General features: G+C 34.6%; 1 protein-coding gene across 4 annotated transcripts in view; it reads left to right on the top strand.

Annotated features, from left to right (window-relative positions):
- The window catches only part of FSTL5 (follistatin like 5), a 322297-nt gene that overhangs the window by 171205 nt on the left and 130251 nt on the right, over positions 1-20841 (top strand). For all 4 annotated transcript variants that reach the window (XM_055797132.1, XM_055797130.1, XM_055797131.1 and 1 more), the window contains exon 6: positions 9911-10031. In XM_055797132.1, coding sequence (XP_055653107.1) covers positions 9911-10031 — 121 coding nt within the window. The remainder of the gene's footprint in view (positions 1-9910; positions 10032-20841) is intronic.

Below are 20841 nucleotides of genomic sequence, written 5' to 3'. Positions count from 1 at the left end.
CTGCCCAGCTGAGGATAGTGATATAGCAGCTTTGGTGGGCACCTGCCATCCAGCCAGGGGAGCCCACCACAGGGAGACATTACCGTACTCTTGAAAACTTTCTCAGGATTAGAATTTTTGTCAGTTGTGCTCAGAATAAAGCCAAAATTTTGAAATCTGCTGACCTGTCATAAGTAATAGTGCCTTTCTGCATTTTAAATTTAATCATGTTAAGGGAATATGAAATATATAATGTACTTGTAGAAAACAACAAGAGTTTCTGAAGTTAATTTATGTTCACATGAATATTGAACTGCAGGTTTTAGTGCTTCTTAAATTTTATATCTCCTCGATCTTGCTGTGCAATGAGGCTCTTGGATTGCATTGTATTATCTCATAGGTGTCCATATAGTCACCCTACCTAATGTCAAATTGAAATTAATCAGTTGGAAATTGGAAATGGTGACAGCAACACTGCAATTTCTGCGATGTATTTTGGATCAGAAATCATAAGTTTCTTCTATTTGCATCTTGATGCAAGGAAATGAATGTTTCTCTCCAGAAAAAGCAAAAATATTGATTTTTATTTTAAAAAGCTATTTCAAATAGCGATATAATTTAAAAAAAATGCTTCAGGTGTTGTAACAATAAATTAAGAATTGTCAGGCAATTTTTTTTCTTTTATTTGAACAATTCTGGCAACTAGGTGTAATTTTTTTCATGGCTCTGTAGTCTAATGGAGAATAACAGTTAAAATAATTATAACTCCATTAGACAGTGTAAATGTCAGACAAGGCAGTCTGCAATGAAGACAGAAAAGCAGTGGGCTTATGTAGCTCCATGCAGGCGAAGTGAATATTTTTCTTTGACTTGACTGCTTTTGCTGCTGAGCTGAAATAATTTAATGTTCTAGTTTTCAAATCCTATATTAGCAAGTCAGATGTGGCTTGACTTGGAAGGACTTACTGATGAAGTTAACCTTTCAGACCACTCGGTTCTGAGAGGTAGGTACTTATTGGAAAGTGTAATCACCCTTCCAAAAGCGTGGGCTATGAAACAGGCAGAATTTTCATCATCTTCTTCGCTGCTGACCTAACACAAATGCAATATATTTACATGATTTCTGGTAAAAGGGGATGGTTCCTTGAAGGATTTGGTTTGGTTTTAAAATAATTTAAATTAATCCAAACTAAAGGTAGATAATTGATTCTCCTGGTTAGCAATGAATATTCAGTTAAGATGCTCACTTGTTTATTTTCTTTTACCTTATGCAAAACCAAATTAGAATTAAATACAAAGTTATAAATGGAATGTTAGTGTTTCTATCACTGCGAACTGCTTGACTATATTGTTTTTACTGTATCAAAGAGAAAGAACAGAAGTGATACGGGGAGACATGGGAATAAAATGTGTGTCTTCCAGGGAGGATGCAGTTATTCCTGTATGGTGGAATTGCCATTTTACAGACAGTAAGCTTTTTCTGGTTACCATCAGTGAAGGGGGGTACATAAGTTCTAAGAATATTTCATCTTGCTCAGCAGTGAAATTCAAGTACCTTCAGTGTGTGAAAGTGAAATAATCTATACTTGATTAGACTGAGAGCTGCTTTCCTTGTATTTATTTATTTATCGTACTGAACTAAGAAAACAAAATTTTACAGGAAAGTGGCATAGTTTGAAAGCAAGTTGAATATATAATAATAATCATGATAAATATTCCTCTTCCTTTCCAACTTTTTAATGATCTATTTTCTGGAGTCAATGAATTTAGCATCCTTATTTATCTATAATCTCAAATACCTGGATATATTTGTTATTTGTGAGGTCAACATAGGGCAAATGAGAATATGTTACATTTTTATAAAAAGTCATCCTTACCTCTGTATTTTATTTTGACATTTTCTTGGTGTCATTTAATTCCAGTTAGCCAGACCAAACACAAATAAGAAACAGCCAAATTAACCGCTCACCCTCATGTACTAAATTCGTCATTGTTTCAAGGAATAAGAAGTGAAGTTGTGGGAAATACAGTAAGATTAAATATGTCATTTTCACGTATCAGTTTAATATACTCCAATTTTAGGTGACATCATAAATACAGATTTCTCTTAAAGTGTATTGAACCTTTGAATAGTGTTACATATCCATGTGTGTGTAAAGAAACGCAAGCTCGGGGTGTAGGGGTGTGTATCTAACTATATATTACCTTTATCTAAAGCATCAATTCAGAAGTTCTTCTGTAAAGTGTACTAAAACAGAAACAAACTTTAAGTAGGAAATGAAGTATGGTTGTCTGTATGGCTGTGTGTAGGGATGTGTTCTTATCGGGGCATCTAGGAATATGCCGTACCTTTAAGAGAATGCACTCTCTGTAGATGCGTAGAGATGTATCTGTGAAGGACTTGGTTACTATATATCATCTTTTTTTAAAAAAAGTGATCTGAGGGAATTATACATTTAATTGGTTTGTTTCATACACCATTAATTGCTGCTAAATGTATAGGTAAGATAACATTTTATTTAGTTTCTTCCTGCTGTTTATTCATTAAGTTCTTTTTTTCTCAGATTTGCCTCAATCACTGTCATTTATTATGTTTGCTAACAAACTGCTGCTTTTTTGTGACTTGAGAACAGATATGTGTCCTTTTTTATGCAACAACTTGGCCTGAAATATGGCTCCATTTTTCCTTCCAAGATTAAGATTCCTAAACTGTGTTGCCTATGTTGTGCCACTGAGGTCTGAAAGAAAACAATACAAACCAAACCTCTGGTTTTATTTCTGTATTAATGATAATACTTTTGCACTTCATACTAGCTGATACTTTGTGGCATGTGTTAATACAGCTACAACTAATGCAAATTGCATCTTTTCTGTCAGCATTCATTTCTGAAACTCTGATCAAAATACTTAATGGAGCCCTGGACTTTGAATTTTTACCTTTGTGACTTTTGATTTTGCATCTTCGTGTTATTACCATGTGTTATTTGGAGGACTTGGAACTGAGAGAAGGTATAATAAGCCTAGTTCTTCTTTTGTAATTTTTAATCAGCTTTGGTTTTTCCTACATGTGGCATAGGCAGAAGCATATTTTGCATGTTAAGCTATAGTTCTATTTATTTTCTGCCTGTTAGGAATGGCTTATTATTTAGGTTGTATTACCCATTTTTGCTATCACTAATCTTAGAAAGACTGAACATGCACTATTCAGTTCTAGATTCAAGATAAGAATACTACATGAAATTTTAAAATTGGGGGGAAAGAACTTTTTGGGGATTAGTAGTGAGATACAGCTTACAAACTCTGTGATCGTAGTACTGAACCCTGACACCCTGATCAGTGTTTGCTGCCTTTGCTTTTATCAAGTAGAATTCTGCACTTCCCATTGTTTTCTTGTGTAATGGGTAATTCAGTTACTCTGCTGGATTATAGTTTAGTTATTTAGCTACTGCAATGACATCTAATGAAAAAAAGGGCTATGAATAACTTTTAAAATGATTTAAAAATTTAAAATACCCTGTAGCTAGGTATTAGATCAGTACCTAGTGTATCTATTTACAAAACGTGAATATTTCATATACCTGGGTAGAAGACAGCTTTGAAGTATTTCTTGAGTCCAAATGGAGCATTTAGGATCCTCAGAGGTGTGAAAGCATTGCAAAATCTAACTGCTAGATGATCTTGCAGAGACTAATTTCTCAGTTTCTGGCTAGGAACAAAGCCCATGCCTGAAGTCTGAGAAAAAATATGTTTAGACAAGAGGACCTTAGACACCAGATCGTGTGGGCAAAATATTGTGGTTTGCTAATGCAAAATATAGAAGAAGCAGTTTCTGAAGCGGCATTACCTGGAATATCCCTCTCTAGCCAATTACCTCGAGGTTAGGCCAAGCAGTTATGCTCCTTCAGTTATTTCTCTCTGGCTCAACGATTCCTGAATTCTGTCCCATGAAGCTATGTCCTTTGAAACGTAGCAACAGGCTGAGAAGGGAGCTGGACCCAGCTTCATCTCCTGGGTAGGTCCGAGGCTGGTGCCAACTGAAACTGGACACAACATATAATGGTGCAGGGTCTTGTTTGCACTCGTGTCGACATTGTTTTCTGTTGGTTAACTCCAAAGCCACAGGCTCAGGGTGCTGTTAGTTCTGGGTCTAATTCTGAGATGCAGAATTTTATGCATGCCATCTATGTGGTCCTAATGCCTATTCTGGTGCTGTACTGTGGGCTGGACACCTACAACTTCAGCATTATATTTGCAGACGTTTAAGGATGTATTTACATCTTGTGAGTTAGATTAGGTCTTCTGCCTGCCAAGTGTGGAAGTGGAAAGACAGGGAAGTGTGACTCTCGATGGAGTAGTTTGCAGAGAGAAACCTCATATCTGGGTAGCATAACTCACTATGGGACAATATTGAGATAATACCCTTAACTGTAGTTAAGTCCATGCCTTTACATACCACTCTTGTATGGGTTTACTAGTTCAGATCTCTGTTAGCTCAGGGATCTCTGTGTCATGATCAGTTCTGTGATGCACGGGTCCTACATCTTTACTTACACTACCTCAAATTCCAGAAAATAACACTCTGCTATAGATACCAAACAAAGGATGATGTTGCTGCCTTACAGAACATGTGGGTAAGCTGTAAGAATACTGATTTAACTGGGTTAAGAGAAGTTAAAGCAAGGAACAGTTTACCAACCTTTATTATTAATTTTATTGATCAAATATTTTAATTTCCACAAAGTTATATTGTGTGGAAGATGGCGTAACAAGGTAACTGAACCCTCTGCTGGAGTCAGGATTAATTTGAAGCACAGTTCCCACATGTCTGGTGTTTGATGTACTCTAGATCAAGCACTCAGTGGTACTGTTGTGATGGGGTACTTGCTCTTAGGCAAGGTGAGCACACATTAACTGAACCAACATATACACTGTAATGGAAGTTTCTGTTTATAGTTGTATTTTTGTAGGTTTTTATTTAGGGAAGTACGTAGACAACATTAATCACTGGCAAGCGAAAAAAAAAGATTGTAAGGTAGAGTAATAGAGGAAATGTGTTATTTGTGATCTAGTTTCATAAAACCTGCAGAATTTTCATTGTGGCTGTCAGAAATCAAATTGAAATGAATGAAACAACCCGTTCTGACATGCAGTTTGTAATTTTTAATCAGATTACCTTTCCCAGTCTCCTAAAAGTCAGAGGACTGACTAAATTCCTGCGAGGTTTTGAACAGCTAACTGTATGCTGTTTAACAGGAAATAAACAATTATGTGCTATATCTTTAAAACATACAGTATTTTCCAAATAGTATGAATCTGTCCTCTATGTTTCAAAGAGCCTTTAGTTTTCAAGGATAAGGTTTATAGTTTAGAAAATCCATATTTAGTTTGAAAATTTAGGTAAGTTTCTAAGTTTTCTGTGTTTAAGGTTTTCACAATGAGCCATAAACAGAGCAGCAGTTTTGCTGTATGGTTTACCTTTTACCTCTTCACAACATGGAAAGTAAATACTTCACTGTATGGAAATGTAAAGTAAAATTTGTAAGCATAAATATTTGTGGTGTGAATTTTTAGCTCAGAAGTCTGAAATTGAACAGTCTCATGTATGACTTATATGGCACAATCATAAAATTGTGCAGATCACCTTAATTAGGTTTAAACCTTTATAGTAAGAATTTTCTAGCTAAAAATTTCTAGCATGTGACTTACTAAAACTTTGCCTGTTACTATCCTGCTTCCCTAACTAATTACTGTCTGTTTAATTTAATCAAGGAGTAGACAAGCTGGGCTTAAAGAATTGGCTCAGAAATCAGTTTTCTTGAATTTTACTCTTCTTTCCTCCATGGACAGAGATTAATAGAATTTAAAACTTAAGGCACATTGTTAGATCATCTATGATACATTATCATCTGGTCTAACTTGTGTCTCATAGACATAGAATTTTATTCTATTTGTCCTACAGTTTTAATTAAAAAACCATATTGGCTGAAAGCAAAAGAAAATTGGCTGAAGCAAAAAAGGTCTACAAGGAAGTGTGCAGCCTTGATTTGAAAACATCAAGGAGAACCAAAAAGTCCCAGGATTCAAGGTTAATTGTTCCTGTAGCTTTTCCTTTTTTTTTGTTTTAGAGATGTTATTCATTTTCCCTGTCCTATTAACTTTTGTTTTCCAAATTGAAATATCCATATTTCTCCCCACCCTGTGAAAGTACTAATAGAATGTGATATGGTCCATTCTTAGTCTCCCTTTAAAAAAAGAGGAAAAACAAACAAACAAAAAAATCCAACCAGAAACAAAACCCCAAAAACCAAAACCCCAAACCTATAACGATTGATTTCTCTCAGCTCTTTTAATGTAAAGTGTTTTCAGCAGGCTTCCAATTACTTTTATGTATTCTTTCTAACTTGAAAAGTTCCCTTCTAGTCTCTCAGCATTAAGTTTTAGTATATGCAAGTCGAAACTGAATGTTGTGTTTCAGTGTCAGTTCCAGCATGGCTTGTTACAGTTACCTTGTTACACTTCAAAAAAACATACTGCTTGGTTAGGCCACAGAATCATCCTGGAATTTGAGCGACTTCCTTATCCACAGCTAATCCTGCCTCTTTTTCAAATAAAATCCTTTCCAAGGCCAATTTGTCCTCATTAAGGTATGATCTAGCTTCTTATTTTTAGATGAATGTCCTTACATTTGGTTGTATGAAAACACAGATCCTTTTCATGAAAACATCCTACCATGTAATCTGTTTCATTCCATATGCTGCCCTGTCCTTCTTCTCATTATTAATCACCTCAACAGTATATACCATCTGCCAATTTTCTTATTTATTTTTAAATTATCAAAAAAGGATTGGAATGAGACCCCAGACTTCCAAAAGCCCACTGGTTTGTTTCAGCCATTGATGATTTCTTAATGAAATCTTTTTTTTTTTTCATGTATTGTGATCACTAACATTATTTTCCATTCATAGTATTAGTTTTCTCTTGTAATGATACAGGGTGTGAAATTAAAAAAATACATACAAGAAGCTATTATATTTAGAGAGCTGCCTTTGTAAATTAAATCCCTTACATAATTAAAAGAAAATGAAAAATAAATTTGTCTGACAGGCTGTATTTTCTAGAAGATGGTGTTAAAATACCATGTTGTGACAGGATTTAGAGAAACAAAAAGTATTCACAGTCTTTATTTGTGAATCACGCTGCTTATTTCTTCAGCCAATACTGACAATTATTCATGCCCCATTGGAATATTTGCATTGTGGCGTTATATGTTCCATTTTTTGGAATTTTACTGGTACATGAAGAGAAGTTGTAAAGATCAAGAGGAAAAAGGTCTCCTCAGCCAGTGGGTTCACATGAGCCAGGGACGCTTGAACAGGCAGTTTGATCCTTATGATTTTACTCCGTGCTAACATACGTTGCTGAACAACTGCCCTTTTGCTAATGGCTCGGTTAAGTGCCGGGCTTTGCTTGGCTAGAGTTTCACAGAGGCTGTAATTTCACATCACAGTCAATCTGATCTAACTGCAGGCTGCCACAGAAACAGGTGAAACCCCTGCACCCTAACACCTTTTCTGAGTTGTACTTCTTTTGATAGAATATTGATCCCTCACCCCTTCAAGAGAAAAAAACTAACCGACCAACCAACCAAAATCTCCACAAAGATTAATTTTCCTTTTGCTCAGTGAGTTAATGTGACCTGCGGATCACACTGCAGAGCTGGGAGCTGGCTGGATCCAGTGCAAGAGGATTCCTGGGGGGTAAAAACTGGAGCAGCTCTTTTAACAGCAAATCACAGATACTTAAGATCAAACATGATATGAAATCACTTCTGTACCTTCTAAAATCTGTCCTCAGGGACATTTTTGGAGGGTTTATCAAAGCTGAGTCAATTTTCCAAAGAACCCTGAAGTATAACACCAACATAAAGATGTGTATATATAAACAAACATTGTATCTTATATCTGTAATCAAAATTATGGGTTTACTGAAGATGAAAATTAAATTATTGCCAGGAATATAAATTATATATGTCCATAGCATGATTCCTGGAAATATCTCAATAATTTTTGCTAATCTTTTTTAGATTATTGTTATTTTAAATACAATTGACCAATTATAAATGAAAGGCATCATAAGATAGGTTTCAACTCACAGAACTGAAGCTGAAAACTCTAATATTCAATTAAAAAATATGATACTACAGTGGCAGCTGTTGGGCTTTAACAAATGTTTTATAGTACCACCTTAGGTGTAAAGTTTAATCCTTATTTGCATAATTGAAGCTAGTGGGAAAAAATGTTTTAAGCTATTTCAGAGCATCTTTTATGAAAAACAAAGGAACAGTACTTCTCACCCTAAATGTTCCTTTTTCCTGTGATTTTAAGCACATTTGATGGCCTTGAAATCTCAGAGATTTCTTCTTAGAGTGCAGTTTTCAATACACAGTGCTATATATTTAGTACTACTTGCATTTTTGTAGTGGTTTTAGAGTTATTAATTTTTCACAGGCTACATTTTTGTCCTTTATGTACCAGCTGTAAAATCTATCCTATTTCATTTTTTTCCTTAATTCAGTTTAATGTGAACTTAATAAACAGGCTTTTAAAGTATGAGAAGTAGCTAGCACTAGTATTCAGGTAGCATGGTATGTACCTTTAATTAAGAATAGCTGAAGCTGGTTTTGTGGTGATTTTCCTTTGTGAATAGTTTTCATAGTTTCTAATGTACTACCAAGGTTATTATCTTTTATAATGCTTTTATATTAATATACAGAAGATTACTTCTGGTAGGATAAAATGTTTGTGTCCTTTCTCTTTGCTCTAATGCTCGTTTTATTCTGTTATTTGTTTAGATATTTTGTCTTTACATGAATAATAACTGAATTCATTCCTTTATATTTCTGCTGATTCCTTTGCAGAAGCAAGTGAAACACAAAACCCTCTGTATCCCCTATTTTTCAGAAGTTACCGTATAATGATACAAATGTAATGGTTTTGCAGTTATTTTGCAAGGCAGGTAGAGGGTGGGAAGGGTAATTATTTAGAGAGGAATTAACTAAAGTTATTAATTTTTTTCTGTGCCTGGTACAAAACTTTAAACTGTGCAACATTACAACAAGGAGATACATTAGGTTTGGTTCTTTCAGTTATGTGTTAATGTTTTTAATACACGCACCATGTAAAATGAGAATTCTCGATATTTGAGCTTATCAACATCTTAAAAATTCCTTGGACAGAATCAAGGTAGATGTCTACAACATACATAAACTTTCATGCGAAATGGTGCACAAATTAAAGAACATATGTCTGGGAGAAGTTCATTGGAGTTAAAAATCTAATAGCTATGAATTATGATCTGTTTACAAAGTGTATTGAGAAACAGGAACCTTTTCAGGTCAGCTGCTTTTATGACAGGTTTTTGGGAAGAGAATTGGCTTGTCAAAAAGCCTGTAAGAAGTTGATGCAATTAGTAGGGTAGTAGGAGTTTAGTTATTTTTGAAAATGTCTGGATTTGGATTTTGTGGTTAGGAATTAGACTGAGAGGAAAAAGACATTGTCATGTGTACTGGGAAAATTATTATCTCAAGTATGTTTGCGCATTTCTTAATCACCATTCCTATACATGTAAAGTAAAATCAGATTTTATCATTCACAGCGTCTTTATAATGCTTCTGTCTATTCCCATTATATATATAATATATGTTCTAAAAATTGTTTCTGTAATCTCAGTGAGTCTGTCCTAAAGGTCTTAACTTTAAAAACTGCAATAAATGATTACAAAGTAACTAGAAATCCCTGACTTTACACAGTTGCGGTTCATTGCCCCACAGCGACCTTAAAATGATCTATTAAATGATTATTAGAAACAATTAATTATACCAGAGAACTCTAAGAGCTCAAATGTAATTTCATGGTTATAATTTTCTTGTCAGGTAATAAAACGGGATGAGCTTGGCAAGGATTTGTCTGACTGCTCTGTGTTCGATTTGCTGAAATACGATGATTATAATAGTGACAAGCACCTAACTCTGGAAGAATTCTATAGAGCTTTTCGTAAGTACAAAGATTAGCCTATTCCTATTTCAGTTTTCTTTTCTCTCTTTCTTTGTTTTTCTAAAATTGTATTTTTTCTTTTTATATCTTGATACGTCCTGAAGCTGCACTTAAACAAGTACAATTTCACAGTTATGATATAGTAGAGAGCTTCTCAGCATGAATCAACGAGATCCATTACTGTCCATATTTCTGAGGGATTTTGGTAATGAAGAATTCATAGATAATCTTTCTTAATGCTGACGTACACTGATAAGTCTGTGTTGCACACAAGTGGAAAGTAGTGTGGTCAAGAATAATCAACAGAACTGAAAAAGCTAGAACACTTCCCATAGCCTGTGTTTTTGAGTGCTGATAAGATCATTTCTGACAAACCCAGCAACAAATGTACTATTTATATTAGGCGCCTTGTGTCTTCACAGGACTCAGAGAGAAACAAAGATTTGTGGTGCAGTTTTGCCAGGTATTTGTACTCTGAATGCCCAGAATGCCCGGGGCCAAGTGTGTACAGTACAGATGAACATCTTGACCAAACCACAGTGGTATGGGTCAGTGTGGTAGTGAGTAGCAGAAAGGAGAAAGGTGTTGAACTTTTATATGGTATGTTACAGGTCATGTGAGATACATCCATATATTTTGTTATATTCAGGTCAGAACTGATTTTTTTTCCCACTTACTTGTCTCAAATCTGACTGTATCTTGAAATCTGACTTGTTTGCAGTAGCTGTTGCTCCACATTCAGCAACCTGGCAGCATAGCAGATCAAGTTTGTGCTCGGCTCTTCCTATAATTATAGTTTGATTATACATTGACTAGTCCATTAATACCTCTTCATTTTGAGTTATTACAGCCTGTTGCTTTAGTCTTCATGTACTTTACCTTTGGGTAACAGCTCTCAGCCACTTTAAATGATGTCAAATGAGAAAAGATGCAAAAATATGTACAGAGTTTAAGACTGAAAAGTAATGGATGAATATTAAGAAAAAAAGAATGTCTGCATGGAAAGCAATAAGAATAAACATTAAATTAACCATCAAGAAAAACGGCCGGAACATTTCCTAGGTTTGTCCATTGAATTATTTTATTTCCCTGAAAGCCTTTCAGAAAGTGTGATTTTTTGATACTGCTTAGCTGAACAAATGGCTTACTGCACCTAAAAAACCCTTGTTGCTGCTTCCTGATGTTATCTGACTGCCTTTCTTGCAATGTCCTGACGCTCACAGTCTCTCCTCTGAGTGAGTTACTAAACCAGCAGAAAAATATTCACCCACATCCCCATTCCACCTCCAGTCCTGCTTATTTTCTGCCACTTGAGTGACCTGAATCAAATAAGTGAAGGGTCAGACCATAACTCATGCAAAAGAAGTGAAAGGGTGGGACAGCAAAAACTAAAGGGGGAGAAGGACAGAATGGGAGATGTTAGGGCTTTGTGGCAGTGAGAGAAATTAATTCATCTCTATCAGCAAAACACTAGGAAATACCTGAATTTCTTTATCAAAAGTTGTGATAAAGTCTGACTTACCAAAACATCCAGTATTGCATAGCATCTGTAGAAACATACCCATACATTATGTATGATCATATGAATAGATGTTATACGTGTAGATCTTGATTATATGCACGTGGAATATATAAATATATATATATGTAGGATATATATCAATCCACAAGGTTAAAGACATATTTAAAGTGTTTGCACGCTGTCTGAAAACACTGAAACCATGTATTAATTAACTTTTTGGCATAGCTGTAAAATGCCAGACAGTAGGATAGCTTTTTGTTGTATATTTTTAATGGAATTTTGAACAATGCAGATAATTTCCATATGGTATATTAAACATTGCCTTAATAGGGATGATTATGTAATCTAATGTTTCCATTAAGTTAGGAATTATTTAGGTTTCTTTGTTGCAATACAATAGTGAAGATCCTATTTAAAACTATAAGGGTATCTTGGAAAATGATTTCTAGAGCAAGATTCATTCTTCTGCACAGGGTTTTTTAACAAACCATCTACATATTCATTACACTGCTTAAGAAATAAACCTATAAAAGTTAATAGCTCATTGTACATTGTGTGCCCAACATTTCAAAGGAATGTGAGGTACCATTGTTCTCTGTTATTAGGGCAAAACAAGTACCCTTGAAATAAATTTGAGGCTTAACTCTAGTTCCATTGCATTTGGTTTCAAAAATCTTTGAATTCAGTCTTTCTGACCTACGTCAACAGCATTATTACGTAATTCTATAAAAGTATGCTAAGTAAAAATAAAACAAGTCAAATGATAGCCACTTGGTCGTTTAAGTGCTGCTCTTAGGGCTAAACAGGCTGACCTGAAACTGAGGTGTCCGCCAAGCCAACCCCAGGCGAAAGGACTGAGACAGCCCCCGGCCAGAGCCCGGTGCTGCTTGCTCAAGGCAAAGCCTGTGCCCTGTGCCTAGCAGTGGCAAGCCTGTGCGTACCCAGACACAGGGAGTTAATACACACAGGGAACCAGGTCAGTGTAAAGAAATTATGCGCAAGAAGCACTGATGTCACATTTTCCACACAGCATTCCATTCAAGTATCTCCTCATTTAAGCATCGACCTACAACAGAATGAAGCCTTCTAATTTTCTTCAATAAATTGAAATAGGAATGTTGAAAATATTTATTCCAAACAGGAATAAAAATGCTTTTTTCCCCCCAGAATTTTCTTGAAGTATTTCATAATTTCAGTTTTGCATGCCAAAGCTGTAATTGTTACATTTTAATTATATATTATAAAATTAAAATTATCATTTTGTACTACTATACTGGAAAATATTTTTTACCAGCTTGGACACTTTCAAACATGTAGAACTTATTGAAACCAAAATAGGAAGGGGTGTTTTAAAAATATTTTTCATAATTATGTAATGAGTGAAAGGTTGTAAGTGAGTAATAGTATTTGCAGGTGATCATCTTCTAAAATATTATGGTCTTATTTGTTATTTAAAGAAGTTTAAACGACAACTGTTATTTTAAATGAAACATGCTTGTAGAATTTTTGACCTCTTACCTGGTCCTCTGTCCGTTGACTGTGTTTGTCACTTGTTTTTTCATTCTTTTATCTCCACCTTTTTCATCTACATTTAGAACTTAATCTGAGATTAATACCTGCTGCTCCCAGTGGATTTGTCTTTATCCCTAGTAGCAGTGAGGTGGTGGATTTGAGAACTGTTGAACTCGCCTTATTACAGTTTGCCTGCTGAACTGCTGGAGCAAGAGTTATGTTTATTCCTGGAATGGCGCTGGAGGAAGTGTGGGTTTGTAGTGCCAGAGAAATTGATCCTATTCAGAGCTGCTGCACAGAATTCAACGGGGTTTTCTTTTGTTTGTTTGTTTGCTTTAATTCTGTAACTTTAAGAAGTTGTTTTTATCAAGTATGGAGACAAAGTGGAAGAAAAGGCACAGAAAGGAAGCAGTTCTCATGCCTTGTTTGTGAAGTCAGAGTCAGGCGAGCACTGAAACGCAAGGAATAGGTGGCGGGGGAGCGGGGGGTGATAGGGGCCCCAGCACCATGCTTTTATACGTGGCAATTCCCCAAGTGTGCTTTTGAGAACAGTTTGTACCTAAAGCTGCTAAAATACAAAATTTACTGTAGAAAACCAGATGTACTTTTAAGACATATTTGAATTTGGTAAAGTTTAAACAGCCTTCATTTTCTACATGTAATTGTTCATCAACACCCTTTACTTGGCACAGGATCATGCTGCACAGAAAGAAGAACCTTTGAAAAAAATGAGAAGGCTGGAAAAGGGCTGAGAGAAGACGTTAGGGATACTTGTGTCATCAGCCTGAGCCTAAAATGAGGATAGTGATAATCAAGCATACAACTAGCGTGCCCATTTCTAGCTGTGGTTTCAAATGGTGTTTAAAAACACTTGAATAAGATTTTGAACACAGTTGGATGGGATTAAAAGCTATCTTCACTATGCTGTTGAACAACCTACTCCCTTATAGTGGTTTCTTTTTAAAGGATTAGGCAATTACATTTTATTTAAATATGAATGCATATCAGGATTAATTATCAGTACTCTTTTATTAGCATTTGCAGGTAAGATTTTTTTTCATTGGCATACTTAATTAGAAATTTGACTGTCATCTAAAGATTGTAAATTCAGAATCAAACATGACTGTAGATTATACGGTTTTATGAAGAGCTCCCCACAAATAACGGCAAATCTATTTTTTCTCTCATGGCAGAAAATATACCATCTTAAGGGCAAAGATTAATCATTGCCTGTTTAAAAGGTATTAACATGCACATAAATACATATATGCATGTACATGCTTGCTTGTATTTTGTGAATTACTTTTGACAGTCTCATTTTATCTGACAAAATTAGTTCAAAATAAACAGGACAAGCAAATGTGAATAACTATGCAGTGAAATAAAAGTCCTTTTCGCCTTTCAGAAGGTCAGATGCTGAGGCAGTAACAAAGAAAGAAAATACTTGAGAGGGTGCTCTCTGCCTTGGAGGTTTGTACCAGCCCCAGGTTCATGAAATGTTACAAGCAGATGAAGATGCTTATTGCCTTTGGGAGTGTTTTACATACTGGCAAGACTGACGCAGTTTTCTGGATGTTGGCTGTTTTCCCTCATACCATGAGGGGTTTTTTTTGGTGCTATAGCTTCTGCCTACTAGATATGTCTACTAGATGCCATAACTGTTTAACTAGATCAATAGTGTATTCAGAGAGGAGCCTGAAAAATTATTCCCATCAATATAAGAAAATAAACCAGAAAGTTTAGATCTGGCTAGGTTTTGGGAGCTTGGAACTGAAGGAATCAGTTGTTTTGGTCCTTAGCTGCTTCAGCTGCATCATGTAAAAACCTCTAAAGTGATCCAGCTGCACTGCAGGGTTTTGTTTTCCTATTTTGTTTTCCTTCCTCAACCAGCCCCAGGCTAAAGGATTTTCTATCAGCAAATATTTCTTTTAGATGGGGAAAAATTTATTTAACTTTTTCTGAAAGAGTGGCTGAAAGTCTAAGATGATGGAGACAAACAAAAGCTAGAAAGGGGGAATATAGACTCTTGAAAGCTTTATCTTCTATAAACTGAAACTCAACCAATGTACTTCCTTTATTTTTCAATTATTTTCTTCCTTTGTGTAATGTCTTCTATGGTATCAAGATAATTTTGTGTTTGCTGTAAATGCTATCTCTTTTTCTTTGCCTTGTGCTTTTTTCTAAAATAAATAATCTTATGTGTTTGTGTCCTTTAAAGTATCATCTAAAATGACATTTCAAAGTAGGTACTTTAGGTGGCCTTCATGGTGTGTTGCAAAATTTCAAGGCATACCACAAAGAAATAAGTAGTAATAAATTCTGTTTGATCACTCAGCAGGTGCAGATGTATATGTAGGCACTTCCATTTGGGATTGCAGTAGAAAGAATGATGCTAATTTAGACATTTATAGATAGAACTGATTGAATACAATGAATGTAAATGACAAGTTTATTGTAAATAATAGAACTAAATGTTCTATGTATGAATTGACATCCTACATAAAATGGGGAAAAAAATAGCAATATCTTTCAGAAGTGTTTTCTATCATTAGCGTAGAACTGTTTTTGATGTTACCTTATGCTCAAAAACAGGTCCATGGAAGGCCCTCACACTGAGGACTTGAGTGTAAAAATTACCACTAGATGTACAAGACATTGTCAGAAAGACTTAGCTAGCCAAAATAAAATATGACCTAATTTTATAGTCCCTTCTTCTTAGTGTTGCTTTATAGTTTCACTGGTACTACTTGTGCTTTCAGGTACCACTCAAGCCTATCAACAATACCTAGTCTGTCATGCAGCTGTTTCAGGATCACCTGCATTGTTACTACTATTATACATTTTTTGCATTAATACATGCTATTGCTTTAGATATTTAAAAGTACCTTCCATTTTGAAATACTGTTCAGGTCATGTAGATTCAGATCTCAAGCATCCTTATTGCTGAGGTATGTGATTGAAGTCATATGTAAACCTACAGTAACAGTAGCTGTTATAGAAGTTGATCTGGGCTAAAAGTACAGAACTTGTCTTTGGGCTTAGCTTTTGAAATGTGAGGCCAGTGCCTAATAAGATTGTCAAACTCAGTGCTTCATTGTCTTGAATCATGTGGAAAGGCAACCACCAGGAAGTCTCCATAAATACAGGGCTCATTGTGATCACATATGATTAGTTATTACGTTCTTTCAGTCCTCAAAAAAGATTCTAAAACATCACTGCTTTCATTATGATAGCTTTGCTTCTTTTTTGATTTGACAAATGCAGTTATTACAAGCACATGTTCAAAAATCCTTTTTTGAAATATGTCTCTTTATTTCTGAAACAAAATAGGCCAGAATTTAACAACAATAACAAAAAAATCTAAATACAAGTGTGTACTAAATTATTCTTAAAATAAATGAGACTTCCCATTGGCTTCTATAAGTTACCAAGTTCACAAAGCCTAACTCAGAACCTTCTTATTGTCATTAGACTTCCAATAACTTCAGTATGAAGTCCCAAATACTGTATTTAATGTGGAATCGGAGTCATAGCTTTATAACGATGATGAATCTACATCAGTAAAACAGGTTAACAAATAGTAGAGAAAAGATTTTCTGAGGGAGGAAGAGGTATTCTGTCTCCTTAATTCCTTTTCAGCAACAACCATTGTGTATTAGATTGTTCCAGAGGGTGTTATATTTCAGCACTAACCTCTGAAAATACCAGTTAACATCATACTGAATAGGAGCTATTGGATTTAGTGGTCATATTTTTCTGCTCAACCTAATCTGTCTTTCAAATTCCTACCTGTGCTACATGTATTTTAAATCTAGAGATTCTCAGCTGGAAAAGAATACAACCTCTTCTGTTGAATGGGTAGAATTTTAAACTGACCATTTAAAACAAGTAGTTATGTAAGGTATTAAATGTTGTTTCATAGATTGAAGTAGTGTACCAGAAATTTATCTTATGCTATTAAGTCAGTTCATTTTGATGCCAAGGAGTTTCCAAGTGATGATAAATTTGTTTATTTGGTACTTCCTCAGTAAGACTCTGTGTGGTTTTGGTTTGTTGTTTTTTGGGGGGTTTTTTTGTTTGTTTGTTTTTTAATTGGTGGTGGTTTGGTTTTTCTTTGGTTTTTGGTTTTGGGTTTTTGTGGGTGGGGGGGGTGGTTTTTTTTTAAGAAATATTTCATTTTTTCAATTACAAAAGGTCTCTGAGTAAAAAGGGCCCTTTCTAAAAAAAAGTAATCTTTAAGCGTTGCTGCTTGACAATGTAGAAGTCCTCTGAGAAATACTAAGCTGTTGGTATATTTTGCCAGTTCGGATCCAGATCAGTGTAGGAGAGAACTGATTTTAACATACCTTCTCTATAGCATGCATTCAAAACATTTGATAATACTTAAATAGTATCATGCAGCTGAAGTTTTTTATTCTTTTAAAATTCTGCTTGATTTTTGCCTGCCTTCTTTGGATAAACACCAAATGAAAGATTATGTCAGGGTACTGTAAGATCAGGTATTGTACCTGCTTGGCATGAAGCTCTGATGAAGTATAATGTTCATCATTTTATGTAGTCCTGGGGCTGTCTCTCCTGGGCCGTAGAAGGTTTGCAGTGGCTTAGGTAATTTAAGAACTGGATAAAAGGTGTCAAAATGAACCCGGTCACATGTAAGTGTGAGTAAGATGTTGTTTCCTAAGGCCAGATAGCTAGAAATGGGGTACTGATAAAACATGATTCCATTGTGATGCTAAATAAATGTGTTGAAGTTCTTAAATTTACAATTTGGCCTTTTGCTAAGTCCAGGTGCCAAAGGTTTTTTCTTCATGTTTTGGGCAAGTTAAGTAACAAATGCAAGGCCACATCAGGTTTGCATGAGTAGATGAAAAAATATTTCACAAGGTCCTTGGCTATCAGGAAATAATGAGGAAATTAAGAGACGCTGTTAATGAACCTTGAGTTCTGCTGACCTCTAATCCCATCAGTGCGTTTACCTGGGATTTTTTTGCTCGGGTCAGTGATGTAAGTTGGCAGAGATAGCTCTGTGAAATATAGGATTGCAGAGGGTGAAGACTGGAACCAAACACCTTAATTACAGTGCCATTGTTTCAGACAAGAGAATTGGTAGAGATTGACTTGCATAATATTTGTTATTGGCTCAAAATGCCTGAGAATGAAGTCTTGTGTGCCTTTCAATGTTACGGAGAATGGAACAGGATGTTGAGGAAAAAATAAACACTGAGCAATTATGTATATCTGGTTATGGTTAGCAAAGTCCCTCCGTTAATTGATCTATTAGTTGTTTCTCAGGAATCGGTTACCTGCGGTGAGTTACAGTATTGTTACAACTATTTTGTTATGTTTCTGGTTCTGAGAATATTTTCATCTTTGCAAAACAGTGTACCTGTAGGATTAAGCTAGGACTGATGCGCTAACATTCATAAACACCTTTATCTAGATATTGTAATGAACATTTCAAGGCAAATTTAAAATAATAATTTATAGTCACAGTTTTCTTTATTAACAGTCTTAAAGGAAGCACTCATTACGAAGGTGGGAAAAAGGAGGAAATACTATCAGAACATAAGGAATATTAACTGTCCATTAAAGGAGACAATCACTAGCTAATCCACAAGCAAGAGCATTAAGTAGCTCTACTTGCAGGCAGAATTACTCTTCTGGAGCTGTAATGAATATTAATAGGCTCATAAAAGATTATTTAGCAAGAAAGCCTCTATAACCATTGCATTACTTGTTTCCTTTGCACCCATGGCACTACCTCTTTATCTGGATTTCATATTTAAAACTGGTCACTGATTTCAACTTTCAGAGTAACTGGCTACTGTTAGCAATATATATACATAGCACTAAATAACAATAAATATTCAATTAAGAATAATTTTTTAACTAATTTTAATTTTAGCATTATATGAAATCTCAATACAAGTTAGCTTTCCTTTAAAAAGAACTGAAATCATATTGAGTATTTTTCTTCTTTAGGAAACATCAGAGAAATCCTTTTCCTCTTGCAAAAACCAGTGTTTTAGTCTGAATTTAAGACATAGGTGAAATACTCAAAACTACATCTCAGGTATTTCCTTATGTGCCTAGATAGTTGTTTTATTTTCCATAAAGCTGAATGCACCAATTTAAAATCCACTTAAAAGGAGATCATTACTGCCTGTTAAAATAAATGGTTATTAGTTCAGTATTAAATTTAAATAATGAAATATTTGGAAAATGAAAAAAAAAACCTTTATCAGAAGAACTGCTAACTTGAAATCTGAAGGACCTTTGCTATAACATGACTCATTGGTTATTTGTCAATTGAACTTAAGAAACAGGGGGAAAAAAAAATAAAAGATGGTTCTAAATCATTGCCCCAAGTCATCAAAAGGGGAATAAGATATCTTTTTTTTCCAAGTATCTTTTTTTTTCTTCCTGCCCATTGGAGAATGTTTTGAGCTGCTTTGTATTACTTTGTGCTCCATACAAGGTTGAGTTTACTGGTGATTCTTAAATATCCAGCACTAATGTTCACTTTAGAAACGTGTTACTAAGTAATTTTATTGAGAAATTTAGAACATATTGTTTCATCTTTATACCTCTCAGGCATCCAATGGAGTCCAAAGGAACAAGCTTTCCTGAAAGAAGGTTGTTGAGTTTTTGGTTTGGGGTGGTTTGGGGTGTTTTTCATAACTCATCTACTCTGCTTGCCTGTTTTGGTTTTGTTCTTGCATCTGGGTAAACAAAAATAGAAAAATTATTATAGACAGTATTGTAAAAGGCTTTTAGTAATTCCTGAGAAACCTGGATTTCTTAAGCATATCTGACATCTACACTATTAAAAGAGAATCTGAAGACACTTTTGCATCTAGATTATGTGAAAGTACTTTGGAAAAGCTGTAAATGGGGTAAATAGAAAAAATAATTCCAATTTTTACAAAACTTGTGAGATTTTCTGTAGAGCTTTATGTTATAGAAAAGTATATTGGAAATTTTTTTTGGTTGAATGCCCTCAGGTATCCATGACATACAATAAGGAAAAATTAGCTCAAAACTGCCTCAATTGCAAAGAAATATATTGGAGAAGAAACCCTTATAGTTCACTCCATTGTTCATGGTGAATTAGGTTCTGGCAAAATGTTCTTATTTCAGAAAATTTCATTATTAACTTCATTTCCAAAACATAATAGCACAGTTTCGAGTTTTACTATAGTATTTCTCCATGGTTTTTGAGTTTGTTTTTTGTTTTGTCATATGTGGGTTTTTTCCCACTTAATAGTGTGGTTTGCTATGTTGTATGTTTTTTGCAGTTTACTACTATCCTAGCACACCCATATATGCCATTGGCAATAAGACACTATTTTTGGGCAACTGAAATAAGCAGTAAATAAAATATTTGATCTAAATATTTTATAGAAAGTTTCAGTGAAATTGTGAATAAATGATTTTTCAATATAAAAATTTTCAACATACTACATTTTAAGTAAAAATAAATGAAGTGATTTATGTTGGCATCCTAAATTAAATGCCTCAATAACAATTTGAGGTTTCCTACCTGGTTTTTTTTTTTATTATTTTATAAAAGAGAAGTAGTTTAATTTTAAATGTATGCTGTACACATAGAAATGTGTACAAATAAGATATATGCACCCTTATATAAAAGTGTATAGGTATGTATTTAATCTGATGGGTGCTTTTTAAGGCACCCAATTAAAACTTTAAATTCCTATTTGAAAATGCCCTCTTTATGTCATTTTTGAGAGAACCTTCTGGCCAGTTCCACACTAG

The sequence above is a fragment of the Falco peregrinus genome, chromosome 2 (assembly GCF_023634155.1).
Source record: "Falco peregrinus isolate bFalPer1 chromosome 2, bFalPer1.pri, whole genome shotgun sequence".
Lineage (NCBI taxonomy): Eukaryota > Metazoa > Chordata > Aves > Falconiformes > Falconidae > Falco > Falco peregrinus.
Note: the sequence above shows the minus strand (reverse complement) of the source record. Positions and strands in the feature narration are given on the sequence as shown.